The sequence below is a fragment of the Trichoderma aggressivum genome (genome assembly GCF_033847375.1).
Source record: "Trichoderma aggressivum f. europaeum strain CBS 100526 chromosome Unknown scaffold_056, whole genome shotgun sequence".
NCBI lineage: Eukaryota > Fungi > Ascomycota > Sordariomycetes > Hypocreales > Hypocreaceae > Trichoderma > Trichoderma aggressivum.
The window spans coordinates 64,761-82,522 of NW_026946422.1; the positions used below are offsets into that span (position 1 = coordinate 64,761).

Here is a 17,762-nt window from a genome sequence, read left to right on the forward strand (position 1 = left end):
CTCATCAGGTCCTTTTGTTTTGGAAGTTGCTCTTTTCCATCGATGGCACTGGGCGACAAACTGCAATGCAATGTGATCCATCACGATGTCCAGACGGCGCGTTTCTGATAAGCTGCCGCCTTTTGCAGCGTCGGAGAAAAAAAGAGGCCAGTCAGCTTCGTAGATTGCGAAACACCGACGGAGCGCCGAGACCGTAATCTGTACGTTTCCGGTATGGTTTTGCAGGGGAACGGAGTGTGTGTGTTGTCTTCGGCAGTGTTCGGGTATGTGGCTGTCCAGTCATCTTGCTGCGCATGAGGTTAGTGGGTATTTTTTTTTTTCCTGTTCATTTTTTCCAATTATGGCGAAATGACTACTATTGATATCGGAGAGACCCTTGAGGGGGGCGAGGATAAGTTGTATATAAACTCATCTGAGTCTCCCCCCGTTGCTTTTGATGTTTTTACTACTCATACTCACAAACAAGCTTCTCCATCTTTTTTCAGGCTCCTTGTGAAGAAAACTCGAACTTGACTTGACTCGACTGTTCTATTATACAGCTCTCCACTAAAGCACTGAGCTCTTACACAACAACACAACACACTACTTTATCAACAAACACAACATACGACATCACAAACCCCAACCGGTTTCGCTCGACTCTTTTCTTCTTCTCAACAAACTCACTCCACAACTCACAATCACTATGCCTTCTTCTCAAGGACAAAGCTGGTGGGCTCGCCACTGCACCCCGCGACCCCCGATCAACAAGGTCGTCGCCTGCCCCTGCCACTACTGCTACAACAAGCCCGCCTGTGAGCTCGACTACCCCGAGTCGTCCAACTGCTCCGAGACAAACACCCCAGTCCAGTCTCGACCCGCCAGCCCCCGAGGCCGCATCAGCTCGACTTCGTCTTCTCACGTGGAAAAGGTCGAGAAGCAGTAAACGATGCGCCGGGTCACTGAACACGAATCACCAAAATAAACGAATACTTCCTTGGCCATGACGAGATGCATACATTTTCGGTTTCAACATTTCCACTTTGGTTTCCCTTGTCTCTCTAGTGAGCGAGCGAAATACAATATAAAACGGGCGCGAGGGAAAAGCAACCAACGGCGCTTCTCCCGATGAGTTTCGGGTTCGGCGTCCGGCCCCACTTGCGAGCGGCCAGGCCGGACAAAATACACACACACACACAATAAGGAACGGGGATTGGGAAGGATTTTGGCAAGGAGGGATGAATACATAATACGAGCGGATATCGGGTCTTAGCGATGGAATTTTGGTTGGAATACCCCCCTTGATGAAATTTAGAGCTTTTCATATGTTTACTTTATTTTACTTCCAAGATGATTTGATACTCTCATTCTGAATGCTTTTGTCTGTGTTGAGATTGCTGGGTGTGATTTTCATGGGGCCATCCACGCAGCACCTTGACGTCACTCACATGCTCACATCAATAATTAGTACAACATCAAACTCAGTACAACTCACATGTAGAACTACTAATATATCAACTTCATACTCACCGATTTCAAACATCTCCCATTCATCATGTCCCACACAATCGATCCCGCCATCCTCGCAGCCTTGGACCTAGACAAAAACAGCACCACAATCTCACCTGTCGGGGGCTCAGGCTTCTCATCAACCTTCAAGCTCTCCACGACAAAAGATGGCCAGCCATTCGACTACTTTGTCAAAACAGCCTCCGGCGAGGGCGCAAAAGTAATGTTTCAAGGTCCAGCCCCTCATCCAGCCTCCCCCCCTCCGCCTTCAAAGCTAAACATCCTCGCCTCCTCACTTACAGGCGAACACGCCTCTCTCAACGCGATCCACGACGCCGTCCCCAACTTCTGCCCCAAATCATACTTCCACGGCCCCCTGCAGCTCTCCAACAAGTACTTCCTCGCCACCGACTTCCTCAACCTTGGCTACTCCGCGTCAAAGGGTTCCGGCGTCTCTTTCGCCGCAAAGCTCGCCAAGCTGCATACGACCCCCGCGCCCGTTCCCGACGGCTTCGACAGGCCCGTGTTCGGCTTCCCCGTGCCGACGTGCTGCGGCGACACGCAGCAGGATAATTCGTGGCGCGCCTCCTGGGCCGACTTCTTCGCCGAGAACAGGCTGCGCTTCATCATGAGGCGCATCGTGGAGAATCACGGGCCCGATGACCAGGCCGCCGACACAGTCGAGAAGATTGCTAGTAGCGTCGTCCCGCGGCTTATCGGGGACGATCGCATCAGCATCACGCCCGTTGTCGTCCACGGCGATCTCTGGAGCGGGAATCATTCCGAGGGCCAGATTGCCGGGCAGGGTGGGCGAGAAGAGGTTGTCTTTGACCCTTCCTGCGTGTATGGCCACTCGGAATACGAATTGGGCATCATGAGGATGTTTGGTGGCTACGGGGGTTCCTTTTGGAGCGACTATGAGGAGCTCGTGCCTAGGGCAGAGCCAAAGGAGGAGTGGGATGATCGTATCATGCTCTATGAATTGTGAGTGCTAAACGTGATTGACAGATGAGTCTATGGCGTGTAAAGTCAGAGGCAAGCAGAGCTGACGGCCTTTTACAGATATCACCATTTAAACCACTACTCAATCTTTGGGACGGGGTACCGTGGAGGAGCCATGTCAATTATGAAGAAGCTGGTATCCAAATACGGCAGCTAAAGTACAAAGTATTCTTACGGATGGATGATACATGGCCAAAACTAGTATCAAATATAATAAATCATGGAAATCTTATATAAATTCAGAAGATGTTAAAGTAGTGAAAGATACAAAAACGCCTTCCCGTGCTCGCCATGGTGTTTGCTGCCATCTATACATGTACTCAAGCACATGACCCAACATGAAAAACGAAAGAAATAGATGTCTAATAATCATCCGGAACCCCAACATGCCAATACTCCCATATCAATCAGTCATTCATTCAGTCAATCAAGCAGCCAGCATCGCCTGTCTCTCTGGTCTGTTCTCCTGCGCTTCTTCCTCTTGTTCCGCCGGCCGTTCGGAAACGGGAAGCTGAGCGCTCGGGACCGTGGGGAGTTTCTGGTTCACGCCGGACATTTCCGCCTCCAGCGCGGCGAGTTCTTCGTCGACTTCTTCCTCGTCTGCCGCGGTGATGCGCGAGCCGAGCATTTCGCTGATTTCCTGCAATGGTCAGTCAGCATTCAAGAGGTAACTAGATGTGCAAAAAGAAGTCTAGGCAAATCAATACATTTTGGTATGCAATCGCATCCGCAGTCTCCCCCATCAACTTCTCCACGTGCTCAATGCCGCCCATCTCGGCGTGAATCTCGGACAGCACCTTTGTGCCCTGCTGCAAGCCAAACACGACGTCCTTCTGGATCTGCGCAAACTCGACGCTGGCCGTCAGCCTCTCCAGCTGCTCCAGCTGCGCATCCGTCTTGGTCAACAGCGACTCCTGGTACTTCTTGCGCCGCAGCGCCAGCAGCGCCCGCTTCTTGTCGCCCTTGGCGAGCATCTGCTTGGCAATGTCCGTTTCTTTATCCGTGAGGACGGTGATGCGGCGCTGGTACTGGTGTAACCTGTCGCGCTGGATCTTCATGTCCAGAATCGCCCTGGAGTGGTTCTCTTGTCAGTCGACGGTCTGTGGGCAGCGACAACGGCGGACTGGGGGCTCGTTACTTGTCCTGGTCGGTGATCTTGCTCTGTTTGCCACCCATTGTGAGAGACGATGCGTTGCGCTACGGACTCGGCCGCTGCTCTTGTCAATTTGTTCGACCGTGAGTCCGCAGACGGGGAATGGAGAGGGAACGCAAGTCCGGACGATAATCGGCGGACAAGGCCCTTGTCGTCATTGTCTCGATGTATCATGTGGCGCCCGAAAGCTTTATCGATAAACAGGGGTTCGGGGACGGAATCTCACTTGGTCGGTATTTATACAGGTTTTAGGCTAGATCAAGAATAGATAGGCACGAAAGAGAGTGGAAGCCAAGAAAATGCCATTGACTTTACGATGAAATGTCAATTAAATTAGCATTGGAACCTCCTTTCAATTTAGTCAAATATTTCTTTTTCTTCCAAGCAGCGTAATAAGGCTCCCCAATGCCTTGCCGCCGGCGCTCATGTGCCCGTACTCTTCACTGTACACAACCTGCACTAAATCGATAGACTGATCATATACGGCTAGCGCTGATACAAAATCTCATCCCCGCCTCGTGCTGAATTAAACAGGGCAACTTTTATTTTTGCGCAAACCATGAAGCAAAACTCGTCTTTTTCAAGAGCGTCGTCGACAGCCTCACAGCCAAAATGGCGCCCAATTTCAAGTCCCGGCTGAACCTGCGCCAGGGCCTTGATCGAGATGTCTACCAGATCATCAAGAAATTGGAAGAGGCCAACGACGGCAAGCCATTCAAAACCATCACCGCGGCATACGATGCCATCAAGCGATCCAATTCGAGCGTTTCCAGGCAGAAGAAGCGCCCCCTCGAAGACTCGATTGATCGGGTGCTGCAGTTCCGCAAGGAAGAACTCGAGGATTCGGAAGACTCAGAGGCAGCTATAGAAGAGTCTGAGCCGAAGAAACCAGACGACGATCGATTTCTACTCAACCGACAGCTGACAAAACACTGGCAAGTCGACCCTATACCTCTGGGCACTACCGAGCAGCCTGCGGCCAAGAAACGACGTATCCAGACCGAAGGCGACGAGAGAGACGGCACAGTAAGTGGCCCCGATACAGGTACCGAGGCGGCAATCAATGGCGACGCATCGAAAGATACACCAAAGCCCGAGAGGCAGGACAAGACGGTGCAGAAGAAGTCGCCCAAGTCTACCCGCTTCAAAGTCGAGCAATTGGACGAGCCGTTACCGCTGGGAGGTGTTGGCGAGATACATCGCCACCTTTTACGCCAAACACGTTATCTTCTCAAGTGTCCGGAACTCTACCAAGGAAATGGTTGGAGGAGAGTCCCCGGAATGCTCCTGTTCGGTCCTCCGGGAACGGGCAAGAGGTCACTTATCCGCACGGTAGCGGCGAACCTTGAGGTGCCTGTCATCACTCTCAATGGCTGCTTCGAGGATCCCGAACGCGTGGAGAAGAGTCTGGCCGAGGCTTTCGATACGGCCATCGGGCTGGCCCCGAGTATCGTCCTCATCGAGGATCTTGACTGGCACATACCTAACCCGGGAAGCTCCAATCACAACGAGCACGGCCGAAAGATGCTCAACCAGTTCGTACGGCAGATGCAAAGACTTCAACAAGAACAGGCCAACGTTTTGGCAATGGCAACAACATCAAGGCTAACGGATGTCGACCCCGTTGCGCTTGAAGCCGGCCTATTCGAAAGGACAATCCAAATGAGGGTGCCAGACCTAGATGCTCGGCATGATATTCTCAAGGTGGTGACGCGGGAGAAGATACTATCCGATAGCCTAGACCTCGGAGAAGTAGCAAAGATGACACACGGCTTCGTCGGCGCAGACATTATTATTGTCACAACATTGGCGGAACAAGCAGCACAGGAGCGAATTCTCAATGCAGAAGACCCCGATGGACGGCAGCTGGAGATACTTACTCGGCCTCCCCACAGAGACCAGATGGATGTGTCAGGCATCTCGTTGGATCTAAGACAGCCCGCATTTACAACGATACCCACAGAGCCGTTGACGCTCGATGACTTCCGGCTTGCCATCAAGGGTTTCACGCCGTCTCTCCGGAGAGAAGGCTTTACCGTGATTCCAAGCGTAACCTGGGATCAGGTCGGCGCCCTGGAGCAAGTTCGCGAGCAGCTACACATGTCCATCATTGGGCCCATCAAAAACCCAGAGCTCTACCAGGAGTTTGGTCTCAGACGTCCCGCCGGCGCGCTCCTCTGGGGACCCCCCGGATGCGGCAAAACCCTCGTCGCCCAGGCCGTTGCCAACGAGGCACAGGCCTCCTTCATCCTCATCAACGGCCCCGAGCTGCTGAACAAGTACGTCGGTGAGTCCGAACGGGCTGTCCGCGAGCTCTTCCAGCGAGCCCGTTCCTCCACGCCCTGCATCCTCTTCTTTGACGAAATCGACTCGCTCGTGCCCCGACGAGACAACGCCTCCACAGACGCCGGCGTCCGCGTCGTCAACGCCCTGCTCACAGAGCTCGACGGCGCCCAAGACCGCTCGGGCATCTACGTCATGGGCACGACCAACCGGCCAGACATGATCGACGCGGCGATGCTCCGCCCGGGACGTCTCAGCGTGCGGCTCTTCGTCGATCTCCCCACCCCCGAGGAGCGCGTCGACATCCTCCGCGCCATCTACAAGACGGCCCACGGCAACGCCTCCGAGGCCGAGCTCGCCAGGCTGCCGGCCGTCGCCCTGGACTCCCGGTGCAAGGACTTTAGCGGCGCGGATCTCGGCGGCCTGCACATCAAGGCCGCCGAGGCCGCGCTGAGGAAGTTTATGCTGGGCAAGAAGGCGGCGCGGGAGATTGACCAGGACGACTGGGAGCATGCGCTGGAGAATACGCGGTGTAGCGTGCTCAACCCAGACTCGTACAGGAAGCTGGATAGGAAGCTGGGAAAGGGGGAGTAAAAAGGGGGGAAACATAGGTGTTTAGATGACGGCAAATGTAGATATACCAGGCGTACGCATATAGATGTGGTGTTGATTTTACGTACACAAGTACGAAGCGGTGGTCTTTTTTTTATCACATATTCTCCGTAACAGCACATGCATCGTCCGATCCATGCAGCGTGACCCTGTCCGGCAATTCCCACAACAGGAGGGTAGCAAATGTAACACATGGCAGACGGCGATTCGGGATCCCGTCAGCCAATACCGAGTCCCCGTTCAACCCTGTCCTGTCCATCACAAGTAAAAACAACCCTCCCCCCACTACACACACTGAAGAAGAAAATTCAGCATCTCACACACACCCGTCACACCCGCCATCAAGTTGAGCCAAGAAGAAAAAAAGGCCAAAGCAGCGTCCAGTCGCTGAAAAAGCGGAGTTGGATATTAATGGTACAAGCACAGTGATGGTGCTTCGACTATTCTAACTTTATCTATAGTAGTACAATCGCGGCACCCCGTCTATTGATATCTCTGTCATTACAATTCTTTTTTTTTCTTTCATTCATCGCTTAAGCGGTAGACTCCTTGAGGTAGCTGGGGCGAGGTGTGTTAGCAACAGTGGTTTTCAAACGTGGGATTGGCGGGGAAAAAACGTACGCAATGAGGTCGTTGCGATCCTTGTCCTTCTTCAGGCCACCAAAGGCCATCTTGGTGCCGGGAATGTACTTCTTGGGGTTCTCAAGGTAGGCGAACAGGGTCTTGTCGTCCCAGGTGACGCCGGCCTGCTTGTTGGCGTCGGTGTAGGCGTAGCCCTCGACGGAGCCCGTCTTGCGGCCGAAGAGGCCGTGCAGGGCAGGGCCGATCTTGTTGCCGCCGTTGGCCTCGACGGTGTGGCACTGAGCGCAACGGGTCTTGAAGAGGTTGGCACCCTTCTTAGTGTCACCTAAAAGAAAAAAGTCTTAGCAACCGGGGGTTGTTTTTTTTTTTTTTTTTTGTGAAATCGAGAAATAGTTGGTTTGTTCGAGGACGTGACAAAAGAGTTCAATCGGTGCAGCACGGAGTCGACAACAAAGGACCGAGGTGGTGTGTGTGTGGTGTTTGCACTGGGCCGTCATTCGTAAGGCCGTCATATGAAAATGACGCACTGCGCCAGGCAGCCTCAGCACTCTCACCGGCGACATGAGCACACGAAGAAAACACCTTTGAGTGCATCATTCACCGGAAAGTCCAAAACACCAAGCGTCCAGGTCGTCGACCGTCGTGGCCCGCCTCAATGGCAACTCCCACGTCTTGTTCGGAAACGTCTCGGCAACCGGAATTCTGCCAAGTTGAAAGCAAACTTACCGCCAGCCATGTTGAAGTATGGGGTATTAAAGAGTTGTTAGGAAGAAAAGAAAGACGTAAGAGTTTGAAAAGTCCAAAGAGAAACCTAAGCCGGTTAACTGCTTTGGAAAGCAAAAATTTTCAGAGGTTGAAAAATAGGTTTATGAGACAAGTATAGGAGAAGGAAAAGAAAGGAACAGGAGGAAACCAGAAATTTCAAGGAAAAAAAAGTTTATGACACCATGGTGCTGCAGAACCGGCGGTGATCAGCCACACGTGTGGCTGGTGCGCAGCCAATCACACGCCCGCAATTACACAGTCACGCTCACTCGTCGGGCGATTTCCCCGGGTAAAGTCGGGCGGCCAAAGCGGCGTCCAAGGGAAGGCGCCACGCCACAGCATGTGGGCTTTCCCTTTGTCTCCCATCCTTGTTCCCTGCCAGATTTTTTTCTTCTCTCTTCCGGGTCCACCGGATTTTCCTTCGTTCCGCGCTTCCTTTTGCTCAAACTCGGCTTCTTCTTCGGCCGGAGAAACATCGGCAAAGGAAAGAGGCTCTCAGGTCAGCCTTTTCCTGGGGGTCCCCATTTTTTTCAACATCCCGCTAGTTTTTTTTGGTGGGATGAGCAGAGCTTCATAGCAACGCCAGTGGGAAAAAAAAAAAAGAGAGACCGACCGAGGCCTTTCGGCGGTGCTTGTGGTTCATCTTTTCTTTTCTTTTCTTTCTCGTTTTCTTGTCCGGATTCCATCACTACAACACCTCTTATCCATCGCCTTGCATCGTCAGCCCATACTCGCAATGGTGACGAGGGCAGTCATCCCGCGCTTCCTGCTGCCGCTGCAGGGGCCGCTCTGGCGAGGCATCCAGATTCCCCTCTCGCAGAACATCCACGTCCGCTTCGTCTCGACCGAGAAGCCCATCGTGCTGGAGAAGCCGGCCAAGTTCAACCCGCCCTCGCACGGGTCCAGGCTCAAGCGGAATTCAATCCCCAAGCACTACGGCCCTGCCCTGACCGAGGACGAGATTGCGGCCCAAAACAAGAAAAACTACCCGGGCATGATGGCGCCCGAGGGAACCTGGACGCACTGGTTCTGGCACAGCAGGCTGCTGCATACCTTTATCACCATGGTACGGGCTGTCAATGGATCATGGTTTTCTTCTTTCTTTTGCTACTGAGAGTTGTTGTGCGGCGTTTGGGCTGACATTTTTTTGTTTTAATCTGCGTTAGGGCGCGCTTCTCGCTATGGGCGTCTACACCTTCTTCATGAACTACGCCTACAACTCTCCCTTCAAGGACCTCGTGCCGCCGATATCCGACCTGTGGCACCAGCCCACTTACTTCTTCGCCCAGTGGAAAAACGTCATCCTCATGCACGAAAAGGACAAGGCCCTCAAGGCCACCGAGCACCGGACCCGACACCTCGACGACGTTGCGAAGCGCAGGTACTTTATGAAGATGCACGGCATCGAGGCCAAGGACCCCGTGCAGATGGTGTTTGGAAAGGACGAGCCCAAGTCGGAGGAGCAGCTCGAGGCTGCCGCCATGGGACGCGAGCTGCCGTCCCAGGCCGAGGCCGAGGCTGAGGCCCCCGCTGGGCAGAAGAAGAAGTGGCTGGGCATCTTTTGATTGAGGCATCATGAGCCGATTATTTATATGTGCATTGATTGACAGGCAGGGCCAGATGCCCTTTTCTATTGTAACACTAGGATGTAACCCCGCACATTAGGCATTAGGCAAATTCCCCCAATGTCAGTGAGAACCGAACATGATGTAGATGTACCAGTATATAGCAAAAAAGCAACAAAACAAATAAACGCAGCCCAGAATATGACAACATGTTTTTTTCACGCCAGGTCTACCCCTTCCAGCCCATCCAAGACTTCGTCTGCAACACCCCCCTTTTCTAGGACAGCCTGCATAATGCTATCCAAGACGGCAAACCTAGTGCCTCCCAGCGGTGCCTTCCAGACGCCTTCTTGGGGATGTTGATCCGCTCTCTGCTGTTGCTTTTGCTGCGTCGTATCAAAAGTCCCGCTCGCCGCCAGATTAGCCGTGCTGGGCACCCCGGGCGGCGTCAGCCTCGAGGGAGGATCAATCGTCCGCATCGACACCAGCCGCAGCTCGCGCCCGGAATCCACCTCCATGCCGCCCTGCTCCCGCTGCGTCCTAACCTCGCACAGCGACACGGCCAGCGCAGAGTCGGCGACGGCGAGCTCCTCCTTGGAAGGGTCGAACAGGATGCTGTCGCCCACGGCAACGACCAGCAGCGTAATGGACGGCCGTGAGCCCGTGGTCGCGCCCCCGCGGGGGTATAGGAACGGGGCGGCCTCCCAGTCGTCGTCGAACATGGGATCCTCGTCACCTTCTGATCTGAGACGCGGGAGTCTTGTGGCGAGGAGGGCGAGATGTGTTGTGAGGGAGAGGAGCGGCAGAGGATATGAAAGCGGTGGTGATATCAAAAGAATCTGCGGCCACAAATTCATTAGTACTCCCAATATTAAACAAAGCCGACCCAAAGACAAAAACCAATATCATGTAGAACAAAAGAGAGATTCGATCCACTCACGTCGAGATATAGCCTCCAGTGAAACCGCCTGTTAATCCACAGCTTCTTCGCAAACTCCCCATCCGCAAGCAGCGCCTCCCTCAACAACTCAGCCAAAAACACCGTCCCCGCATCGTCGTCTCTCAGCCCCGGAATCTCCACCGTCATCTCGAGCCACTCGCCCCTCGCCTCGCGCCTGTCCTCCTCCGCATCGCCGCCGCCCACGCCGCTCGCGCTCTTGACGTACTCCTGGTACCCTTCGCCGCCCAGCGGGTCGACCGTCTTCTCAATCTCCGCCTTGACGCCCACAATGGCCTCCGTGCCGTCCGCCAAACAGACGCGCGCGCTGCCGTTTGTGCCAGGCAAGATACCAGTCTCTGCCGTCAGGGGTCGGAATTGCTTAGATGTCCTGCCGTCGGGCCGGATGGGCGGGCTGAGGGAGAGGGAACTGTGGAGGTACGCAAGCTCGGCGGGGGATAAAAGCGTTTGTTGAGCCATTGTCACCGTGTTTCCATGTGTTTTTATGAAGCCGAGGCAGGGTAATCCGTCGCAATTGCTCCAGGGGGGGCGTGGATTGCCGGCCTGGTGATGCTTGTTGCTGAAAGGTTTTTGAACTTGACAAAAAGTTGTATCGGCTCACCTAGGTGAGCGATAAGATAAGATAGGATGCGGGGGTGGGGCAGCTGCTTGGAGCTCTGAGCTTTCCCAAGCTCACGCGGCTTAACCTAGAGAGAACCGAATAATGCAAAAGGACTTATATAGAAGGCATAAGCATATATAAGGCCTGGAATTCAAAAGCGCCTCGATAATTAGATAATGTAAGATGAAAGTCTATCTACAACAATCCGCCGGCGAAGTACACACTGGCGCTACAAGAGCGATGGTATCCTAACCAATCCTACACACAATAACCAACTGAATGAAGAGGGTAGGTAGTTCAATCTTCCCAATGCCGTCAACTAGAGTTGCCGGCGCACTAGATCTAGACATATGTCACCCATCAAGTCAGGTCCTAATGCTGCAATCAGCTGTGCAATACTGTGCCTGATGCCCGACGGCTGTCTGATATTGCTGTGCCTCCAGCCAACTAGATCCGATGTCTCAAACAACGGGCCTGTGGGAAAGATTCTGAGAATAATGTGGTCCAGGTCTAAACTTTCCATGGTGGCGACAGAAGGGATGCCTGGCATTTTGGATCGGAACAAAGAGTCGTACACTTCGTCGACCTGCTCGTCGTCCTCTTCGTCCGAGTTGGCATCCTCCGGGCTCTGTGGGCTCTCATCCAAAGACATGGGCGTCTCGGAAGCTCCACTGGAGGGTATGCCTGTGGAGACTGCAGAGCGCATCTCAGATGTACTATTAGAACCGTTTCCCCCCAAGACTGCCGAGAAACTTGTATAAGTGTCCCTGCCAAGAATATCCAGAACAGCCTTGTCGAGAGGCCTCCAGTCCAAGTTATCCGGATCGAGAATATACTGAGGGCCGTAGTCGATTTTGTATTTCATTTTGGGGCAGCTGTGAATGTAGAATCCAGGATACCACCATCGGTAGCCCTCCTCAACGGCGAGAGCTATTTCATAAAGGGCACCTAGTTTCCCAGGAGCAAATGCATGAACGCTTTCATGGTAAAGGAAGTAAACAGAGCTGACGCATTGCGGCAACAGGTCAAGTACACCAACAGCCACTAGGACGCCGTCTAGGCGATAGCATTGGTGGTAGGAACCTAAGCGGCGTTGCCGTCCATCAGGCCCAACCATGACCTGACGCTGCAGGGGCGAATTGCAGAGAAAACGTTCAAACGAGTGCCTCGTCCTTTCACCGGGTTCATCTCCATGGACAACTCTCTGGTAGTTATCATAAACGAGATACTTTTCCTCAGTAAAAGTGTCTTCTTCAAGGGTAACTACCCACTTGTGTGCTGGCTCAGGCGGTATCTTGACTCGACTTAGCTCAGCCTCGTGTATACGCTCTGTTAGGCAAAACTCATTATCACGCTTTTTGGTCTCTTCGCGTGATCTTGGATACAGACGAGCGGCTTGCTTAGCATAAGCCTCGCCGAAAACATATTTGTTGAAGCGATTAACGGTTTGGCGCTGACCCCTTGTTGGGTAAAATTGGTCCGAATCTAGACGAATGGTGTAATGAGGACAACAGGATGCTCGCTGATTGGGGCGATATAGGAGCTTTCCTGATCGCCTCCAACAACGATCTAGCATGGTGAGATAAAATTGAGGGCTAAGAGACGTAGCACTGGCATAATACGAAAAGCCTAAACGCTCAAGGAAAAGGGTTAGCCTGTGACTTGAAAAATGGAATCCATCTTTGCTTTCTGAAAGCAGTACAACAACTACGGCAAGTCTAGGGCGGGTAAGGCTTGGATTCCCCATCTCCGTTGATACGCCTTGAAATACATGAACGAGAATGATGATGGCACTAACTTTGTCCTCGAGTGCCACAGTAACCGCATTTTGAGGAGTTTGAATATCCTTTGCAATTTGTTAGCGTGATTTGAAAAATAGTACATCAGCTATGAAATCGGGGGCAATCATGTATCAAGGAGTATTTGTATAGATTACCAAATATCTACTACATGTGAACCTTGGTTAAATGATGGCAAAGACGGGAGACAACTGGACGTTGGCGGTGTTGTTTCTGAGAGATGAAAAACAGGAGCTATATGGGGATGACCGCAAAACAGCTTGTCTCTTTGGACACGGCATCGTAGCGGCGGCTTACACGCATTGATGAACTGGCAGCCAGTAAAGAGAACATTGGAAAGTAGTGTTGCAACGAACAATATCGAGAGATTGCAAAGTGGGGGTTCGGTATAAGACAGGATGGGGGAGCCATTACGCAAATGAGAGGCAAAAGACTCAGGGTGGCAGCCACTGGGCAACTCGAACGCCGTTGGAGTAACACGAATCCCACGCTTTCTTGACATGGAAATGCGTGATAAGAGTGTGCCCGTGTTGTGTTGTGGGATGAAAAAAAGGCTGGACAGGGGTTCGCATTCAAGCAGAGACTTTGCCGAAAGGGATTGAAATGCCCTGAGCCAACGACATGCATTGAATGCCGCACGTGTCAGGGAAAAAAAGGCAGAGGAACAAAAACGAGTGTGATTTTATTGACTCACCGATCGGGGATATAAGTTCGCTCGTCGAGGCGTCTTCAGGGGTCTGCCCGCCGTCCAGGTCCATGGCTGGTCTGGCACCTCGAGTTTTCCTGAACAGGCAAGTTGGTGCGTGAGGCGTCAAGATGGAGTGAATGCGAGCGTTTCCATATAGATGGAGATGGCCCAAGGTTAAGGTAAGGCGTACGGGAATAGCGCAGGAGGGAGTCGAAGCGGCACAAAGTCCAAGCGGAACAAGCAGAACCACCGTGCTGGGCACTTGAGCTGGGTGAGAGACGAAGGGACGAATTTAACTTGTGGGGTGGCATGTATGTGATCTAGCCGCAGTCATGATGCCGATACAGTAGAAGCAGGCTTATGCGGTCTTGAAGCGACAGGAGGGCCACGGGCGAGGATGCAGTTGCTTGGTTGGACGGGGCAGGGCAGGGCAGGGCAGGGCAGAGGCGCTATCTCTGCTGCCGACGGCAGTAATTCATATTCACAGAGATGGAGATGGAGATGGAGAGAAGGAGAGATGATTCAAGCACCGCAAGCGCGCGTCGGCGGAGTAGAAAAAGAGGTTCTCATGGGTTGATGAGGTCAAGCTCGAGTCGCCATGGCGGGGCAGCAAGTGAGGGGTTGAGTTGATTGTGTTAGTGGCTGCCAGGGTGACGGGATGCGTTTACAGCGCCAGATTCAGCGGCCCGTCCAGTCGCTAAACCCACCAAGCACGAGGGCCACAGGTGCGTACCTCAGGTACATGCATATCCATGGATTGACCTCAATGTAAGTTGTTCAACTGCGCGGCTTGGGTGCTCAGAGCGGCCGCGGGCATCCGGGCTTGATGCTGCCAAGTCCCCAAAAGACCTCCAGAGCTCCTTGTCGGCGTGCTGTAATGGGCTCAACCGCCTGTACTAACGTGAGAGCACTACAAGGTACGTGCAGGCATGGGTGATTTCAATCTCAAGGCGGCACAGGTACGAGTATAGAAGCTGGCAGCTTGGGCCCTGGAGGATACAGGTAACATGTGGATGGATGGAGACAATGACAGCTCATCGGCCTGGTTTGGCAACGCAGCAGAGGATCAACCCGTCCCTTGGGGTCTTTTATCGTACCGTCATGTTTCCGAAATGTTCCAGTTGCCGGGTTATCCATAGGCATTGCATCTAGGGTTCGGGCTCTGCGGCCGATGCTAGGCGGTACGTCTCGCGTACGTCTACATGATGTCGTCCGTACGTGGATACTAAAGTGTCCATGCATGCATGCATGTATATTGGAGGCAGTCGTTGAGTCACCACCGCTCTCAATGGGATCATTCCGCACTACTAAGCACTTTACTTGACTCTTCCGATGTGACGTCTAGCATGCTGGGAGTAGAAAGGATACGCCCGCATTGATTACTTTTGTGATACTACTCGTACTATATCAGGCAACTTGGTAATACGCACATCCTAGTAATACTAGCCGTGTGTGCCAGGTTGAAGCCAGGAACGCAAACTGCCTTTGCCCTCCCTTGCCCGAGAGACCAAGGAGCGTGGCGACGCTCTAGCATCTTGTTGGACCTGGCGAGGCCGTTGGGATGCGTCTTCTGGCTGCAAGGGGGAGCGAGGCAACGGCTTTTGCTCACCGTTTCCCCCTCCTCTACTCGGTATGCTATTCTGTTTGGACATGCCGAATATGCACACAGCTTTGCCGGGTAATATCAGCCAGCAGAAGCCTCATGCGACTATTTCTCGATGCGGGCTAATGAGGCGAGGGCGGCCTATATTTAATGATTGGACGGACGAGCCCCCCTGACTAAACGATATATGTGCTGCAAATACCACGATGGCGTGGCGCCTCGTCCATGCACAGGTACATACCTACATACAAGTAGGTGCTCATACAGATGGAGGTGTACGGAGGGTCCAGGACATTGATCAATCCCATCTCAGCTCCCAGTTAGTGAAAGCTTATCCGGCAGCAAGTCGAGCATCACCTGAGTCACAAAAGCTCTCCATCCAGTCTCCCCTCTGCTCCGTCTGTCTCGGCGCGCATGTGTCTTGACTCAACTACCTTTAAAGGTTCAGAATCAATGCATTACACGGGTCTTTGTGTCACCTTGGCAGCTGAGTGGTGCCTCTCTGCCTCCATGTCGGTATATAGCTCTCCGTACCACAGCCAGTAGTGTTATGGCCATTGCTCGTCGTCTGCACATTGTTGTTATATGGAGCATTTGGCCCGGCGCCCATTGGACGACGCATCGGGTGCGCGTCGCCTGCATGGAGGGACAGGGGTGCTTGGCGGTGCTATTTTATTTTGGTTTATTTTGATTTAATTTAATTTTGGGGATTTTCCAGGCCTTGCCAACCTTTTTTCCTCGTTCCTCTCCAGGGCGAATTGCGGCTTCGTGGGATGGAAACCCCCAAACTCTCCCACTGGACCTGGTCCCTAGGTACATGTACAGTTTTTCGGCCTCGGGCCCGTGCCATGTCTCTTCCATCTCATCCCGCGTGTCCTGTTACTGTAGGCGTACGAGGTACCTGCTCGCACACGTGCGGACTTGATGACATACAAAAAGGCTGTCCATCTGTCTGTCCGTTTCTCGTTGGTGTTGCTGTGGTGTTTAGCAAAGCACAGCTGAGCGGACCAGAGCAGACCGGAGCAACATCAATATCCCACAATCTGCCTTGCTGCCTCCTCCTCCCTGCCGCTTCACATCACATCACATCACTGCACATGGCATCGCCTCGCCTGCCTCGCCTCGCCTTTGCCTCCATCAATAACAGCTTCGTTCCTCGTCGTTAAAAAGTCCTTGCCTGCCCTTGTTCACGTCGTCCCGGCGCCACCGGCCCTGACGCACGACATGACTGGGCAGGCAGGCCTTGTCGAGCTCCATCCCGCTCATGACACTAACATAGATGGCACCTTAGTTTGACTATAAAGCTAACGCGGATCCTCCTCGGCCGGGACCCTCCCATCTAAGGTATTGTCATGGCACGAGACACGCAGCAGACAGCCTAGAAGCCGTGGTTTCTGGCTGCGGGAGTACTCGTACTGTTTGTTACCCCCATCGTTACTGTACTGCTTGGCAGGTTGGGAGTCCCTCCTTGCCCTTGTCCTTGTCCGTTGCTGTTATATACGAGTACAAGTGCGAGTACAAGCTCCCGGAGAGTTTCCAAACTCCCTTTTTTCCCGCTCACCAACCTCTACTCTACCTACCTACCTACCTCTCACCCACTCACTCCCTTTATTGCCCCCCAGACCGCAACCCCCCGTGCCGCCTCGCCGTACCGCGCTCGCAGACGCACGTGTGCCTCCCCGTCGCCTGAGCCTAGTTGATGCGGCCGTGGCCGGCTTGCTGCCCCTGATACCGCCGCGGATTGCGCTGACGGAGTTTGCACCCGGCCAGCACGGCTGAAGCTTGCGCGCGTGCGTCGCCAAACCAAGCACTTGGTATCCGTACATACTGTACATGTTGGCATCCCGCAGCTGGCGCTTTTGGTGGCCCCCAACTTTCCAAGTATTGAACCCCCAAACTGCCACCACCACCAACACCCTTGATGCTTTGTACAGTACCTACGGAGTACAGTAGCACCACTTTGTACCGTCTACTATAGGTATCCAGGCCACCAAGTACCTACACACTCGTACAGTACAGACCACTGCCAGGACCAAGGCCAGGCCAGGCCAGAACCAGAATCTTGCCCGGGCAATTAATAAACCCCACGGGCTGCTGTACATACAGTACAAGTACCAGTGCGCGACAAAACTCTGGCCCCATCTCCGCGTTTGAGCCAACCCAATATTGAACCTTGCAAGCCCTTGGTTCCACTACCAGCGCCAGGTACCAGCTCAGGCTTGCACAGCACAGCACAGCACAGCACAGTCCAAGTCCAAATCACGCCGCACCGCACCAAGCCCGCGCTTACAGCTCCAGTAGTTCCAGTTCCGCCTTGGGACGAACAAACCAGTTCCAGTCCAGTCCAGTCCAGTCCAGTCCAGTGCTAAATCCATCAGGTCAGGTCAGGTCAGGTCAGGTATTCCGATATTGGCCACTTTTGCCGTACTAACTGAAAGTCCCTCCCCCCAAAGTCCAAGGCACCATCCACGCCTGGCGGTTCCCCGAGTCCGCGCCGAGTTACTTATACATCGCTTTCGGACCCCGTCTAGAACGCCATCCTGCCGCAGAAAAAAAAATACACCTAGCTGGAGACCTGCATTCGTTCCCTCCCCCGGCCTCCGTCATTATCTCAACGGGGACGACACAGCAAAGACCCTTTTTTTCACCTTTTACTTTTTTCC

General features: G+C 53.4%; 7 protein-coding genes across 7 annotated transcripts; 3 read left to right on the forward strand and 4 right to left on the reverse strand.

Moving 5' to 3' along the window:
* Positions 1 to 1,534: 1,534 nt before the first annotated feature.
* Triagg1_9599 (uncharacterized protein) lies at positions 1,535 to 2,476 on the forward strand (the record flags this gene model as incomplete). The annotated part of the gene is made up of 1 exon (XM_062904575.1): positions 1,535 to 2,476. The coding sequence occupies one exon, from the start codon at positions 1,535 to 1,537 to the stop codon at positions 2,474 to 2,476; it is 942 nt and encodes a 313-aa protein (XP_062751416.1).
* Positions 2,477 to 2,917: 441 nt separating this feature from the next.
* On the reverse strand, positions 2,918 to 3,666 carry Triagg1_9600 (uncharacterized protein; the record flags this gene model as incomplete). The annotated part of the gene is made up of 3 exons (XM_062904576.1): positions 2,918 to 3,130; positions 3,198 to 3,561; positions 3,629 to 3,666. The coding sequence occupies 3 exons, from the start codon at positions 3,664 to 3,666 to the stop codon at positions 2,918 to 2,920; spliced, it is 615 nt and encodes a 204-aa protein (XP_062751417.1).
* Positions 3,667 to 4,255: 589 nt separating this feature from the next.
* Positions 4,256 to 6,520, forward strand: Triagg1_9601 (uncharacterized protein; the record flags this gene model as incomplete). Its single annotated transcript, XM_062904577.1, has 1 exon — positions 4,256 to 6,520. One exon carries the CDS (start codon positions 4,256 to 4,258, stop codon positions 6,518 to 6,520), a length of 2,265 nt encoding a protein of 754 aa, XP_062751418.1.
* A 551-nt stretch (positions 6,521 to 7,071) lies between these two features.
* On the reverse strand, positions 7,072 to 7,856 carry Triagg1_9602 (uncharacterized protein; the record flags this gene model as incomplete). Its single annotated transcript, XM_062904578.1, has 3 exons — positions 7,072 to 7,096; positions 7,160 to 7,445; positions 7,847 to 7,856. The coding sequence occupies 3 exons, from the start codon at positions 7,854 to 7,856 to the stop codon at positions 7,072 to 7,074; spliced, it is 321 nt and encodes a 106-aa protein (XP_062751419.1).
* A 765-nt stretch (positions 7,857 to 8,621) lies between these two features.
* Triagg1_9603 (uncharacterized protein) lies at positions 8,622 to 9,450 on the forward strand (the record flags this gene model as incomplete). The annotated part of the gene is made up of 2 exons (XM_062904579.1): positions 8,622 to 8,951; positions 9,052 to 9,450. 2 exons carry the CDS (start codon positions 8,622 to 8,624, stop codon positions 9,448 to 9,450), a joined length of 729 nt encoding a protein of 242 aa, XP_062751420.1.
* A 218-nt stretch (positions 9,451 to 9,668) lies between these two features.
* On the reverse strand, positions 9,669 to 10,867 carry Triagg1_9604 (uncharacterized protein; the record flags this gene model as incomplete). Its single annotated transcript, XM_062904580.1, has 2 exons — positions 9,669 to 10,289; positions 10,391 to 10,867. 2 exons carry the CDS (start codon positions 10,865 to 10,867, stop codon positions 9,669 to 9,671), a joined length of 1,098 nt encoding a protein of 365 aa, XP_062751421.1.
* Positions 10,868 to 11,328: 461 nt separating this feature from the next.
* Positions 11,329 to 12,585, reverse strand: Triagg1_9605 (uncharacterized protein; the record flags this gene model as incomplete). Its single annotated transcript, XM_062904581.1, has 1 exon — positions 11,329 to 12,585. The coding sequence occupies one exon, from the start codon at positions 12,583 to 12,585 to the stop codon at positions 11,329 to 11,331; it is 1,257 nt and encodes a 418-aa protein (XP_062751422.1).
* Positions 12,586 to 17,762: the final 5,177 nt, after the last annotated feature.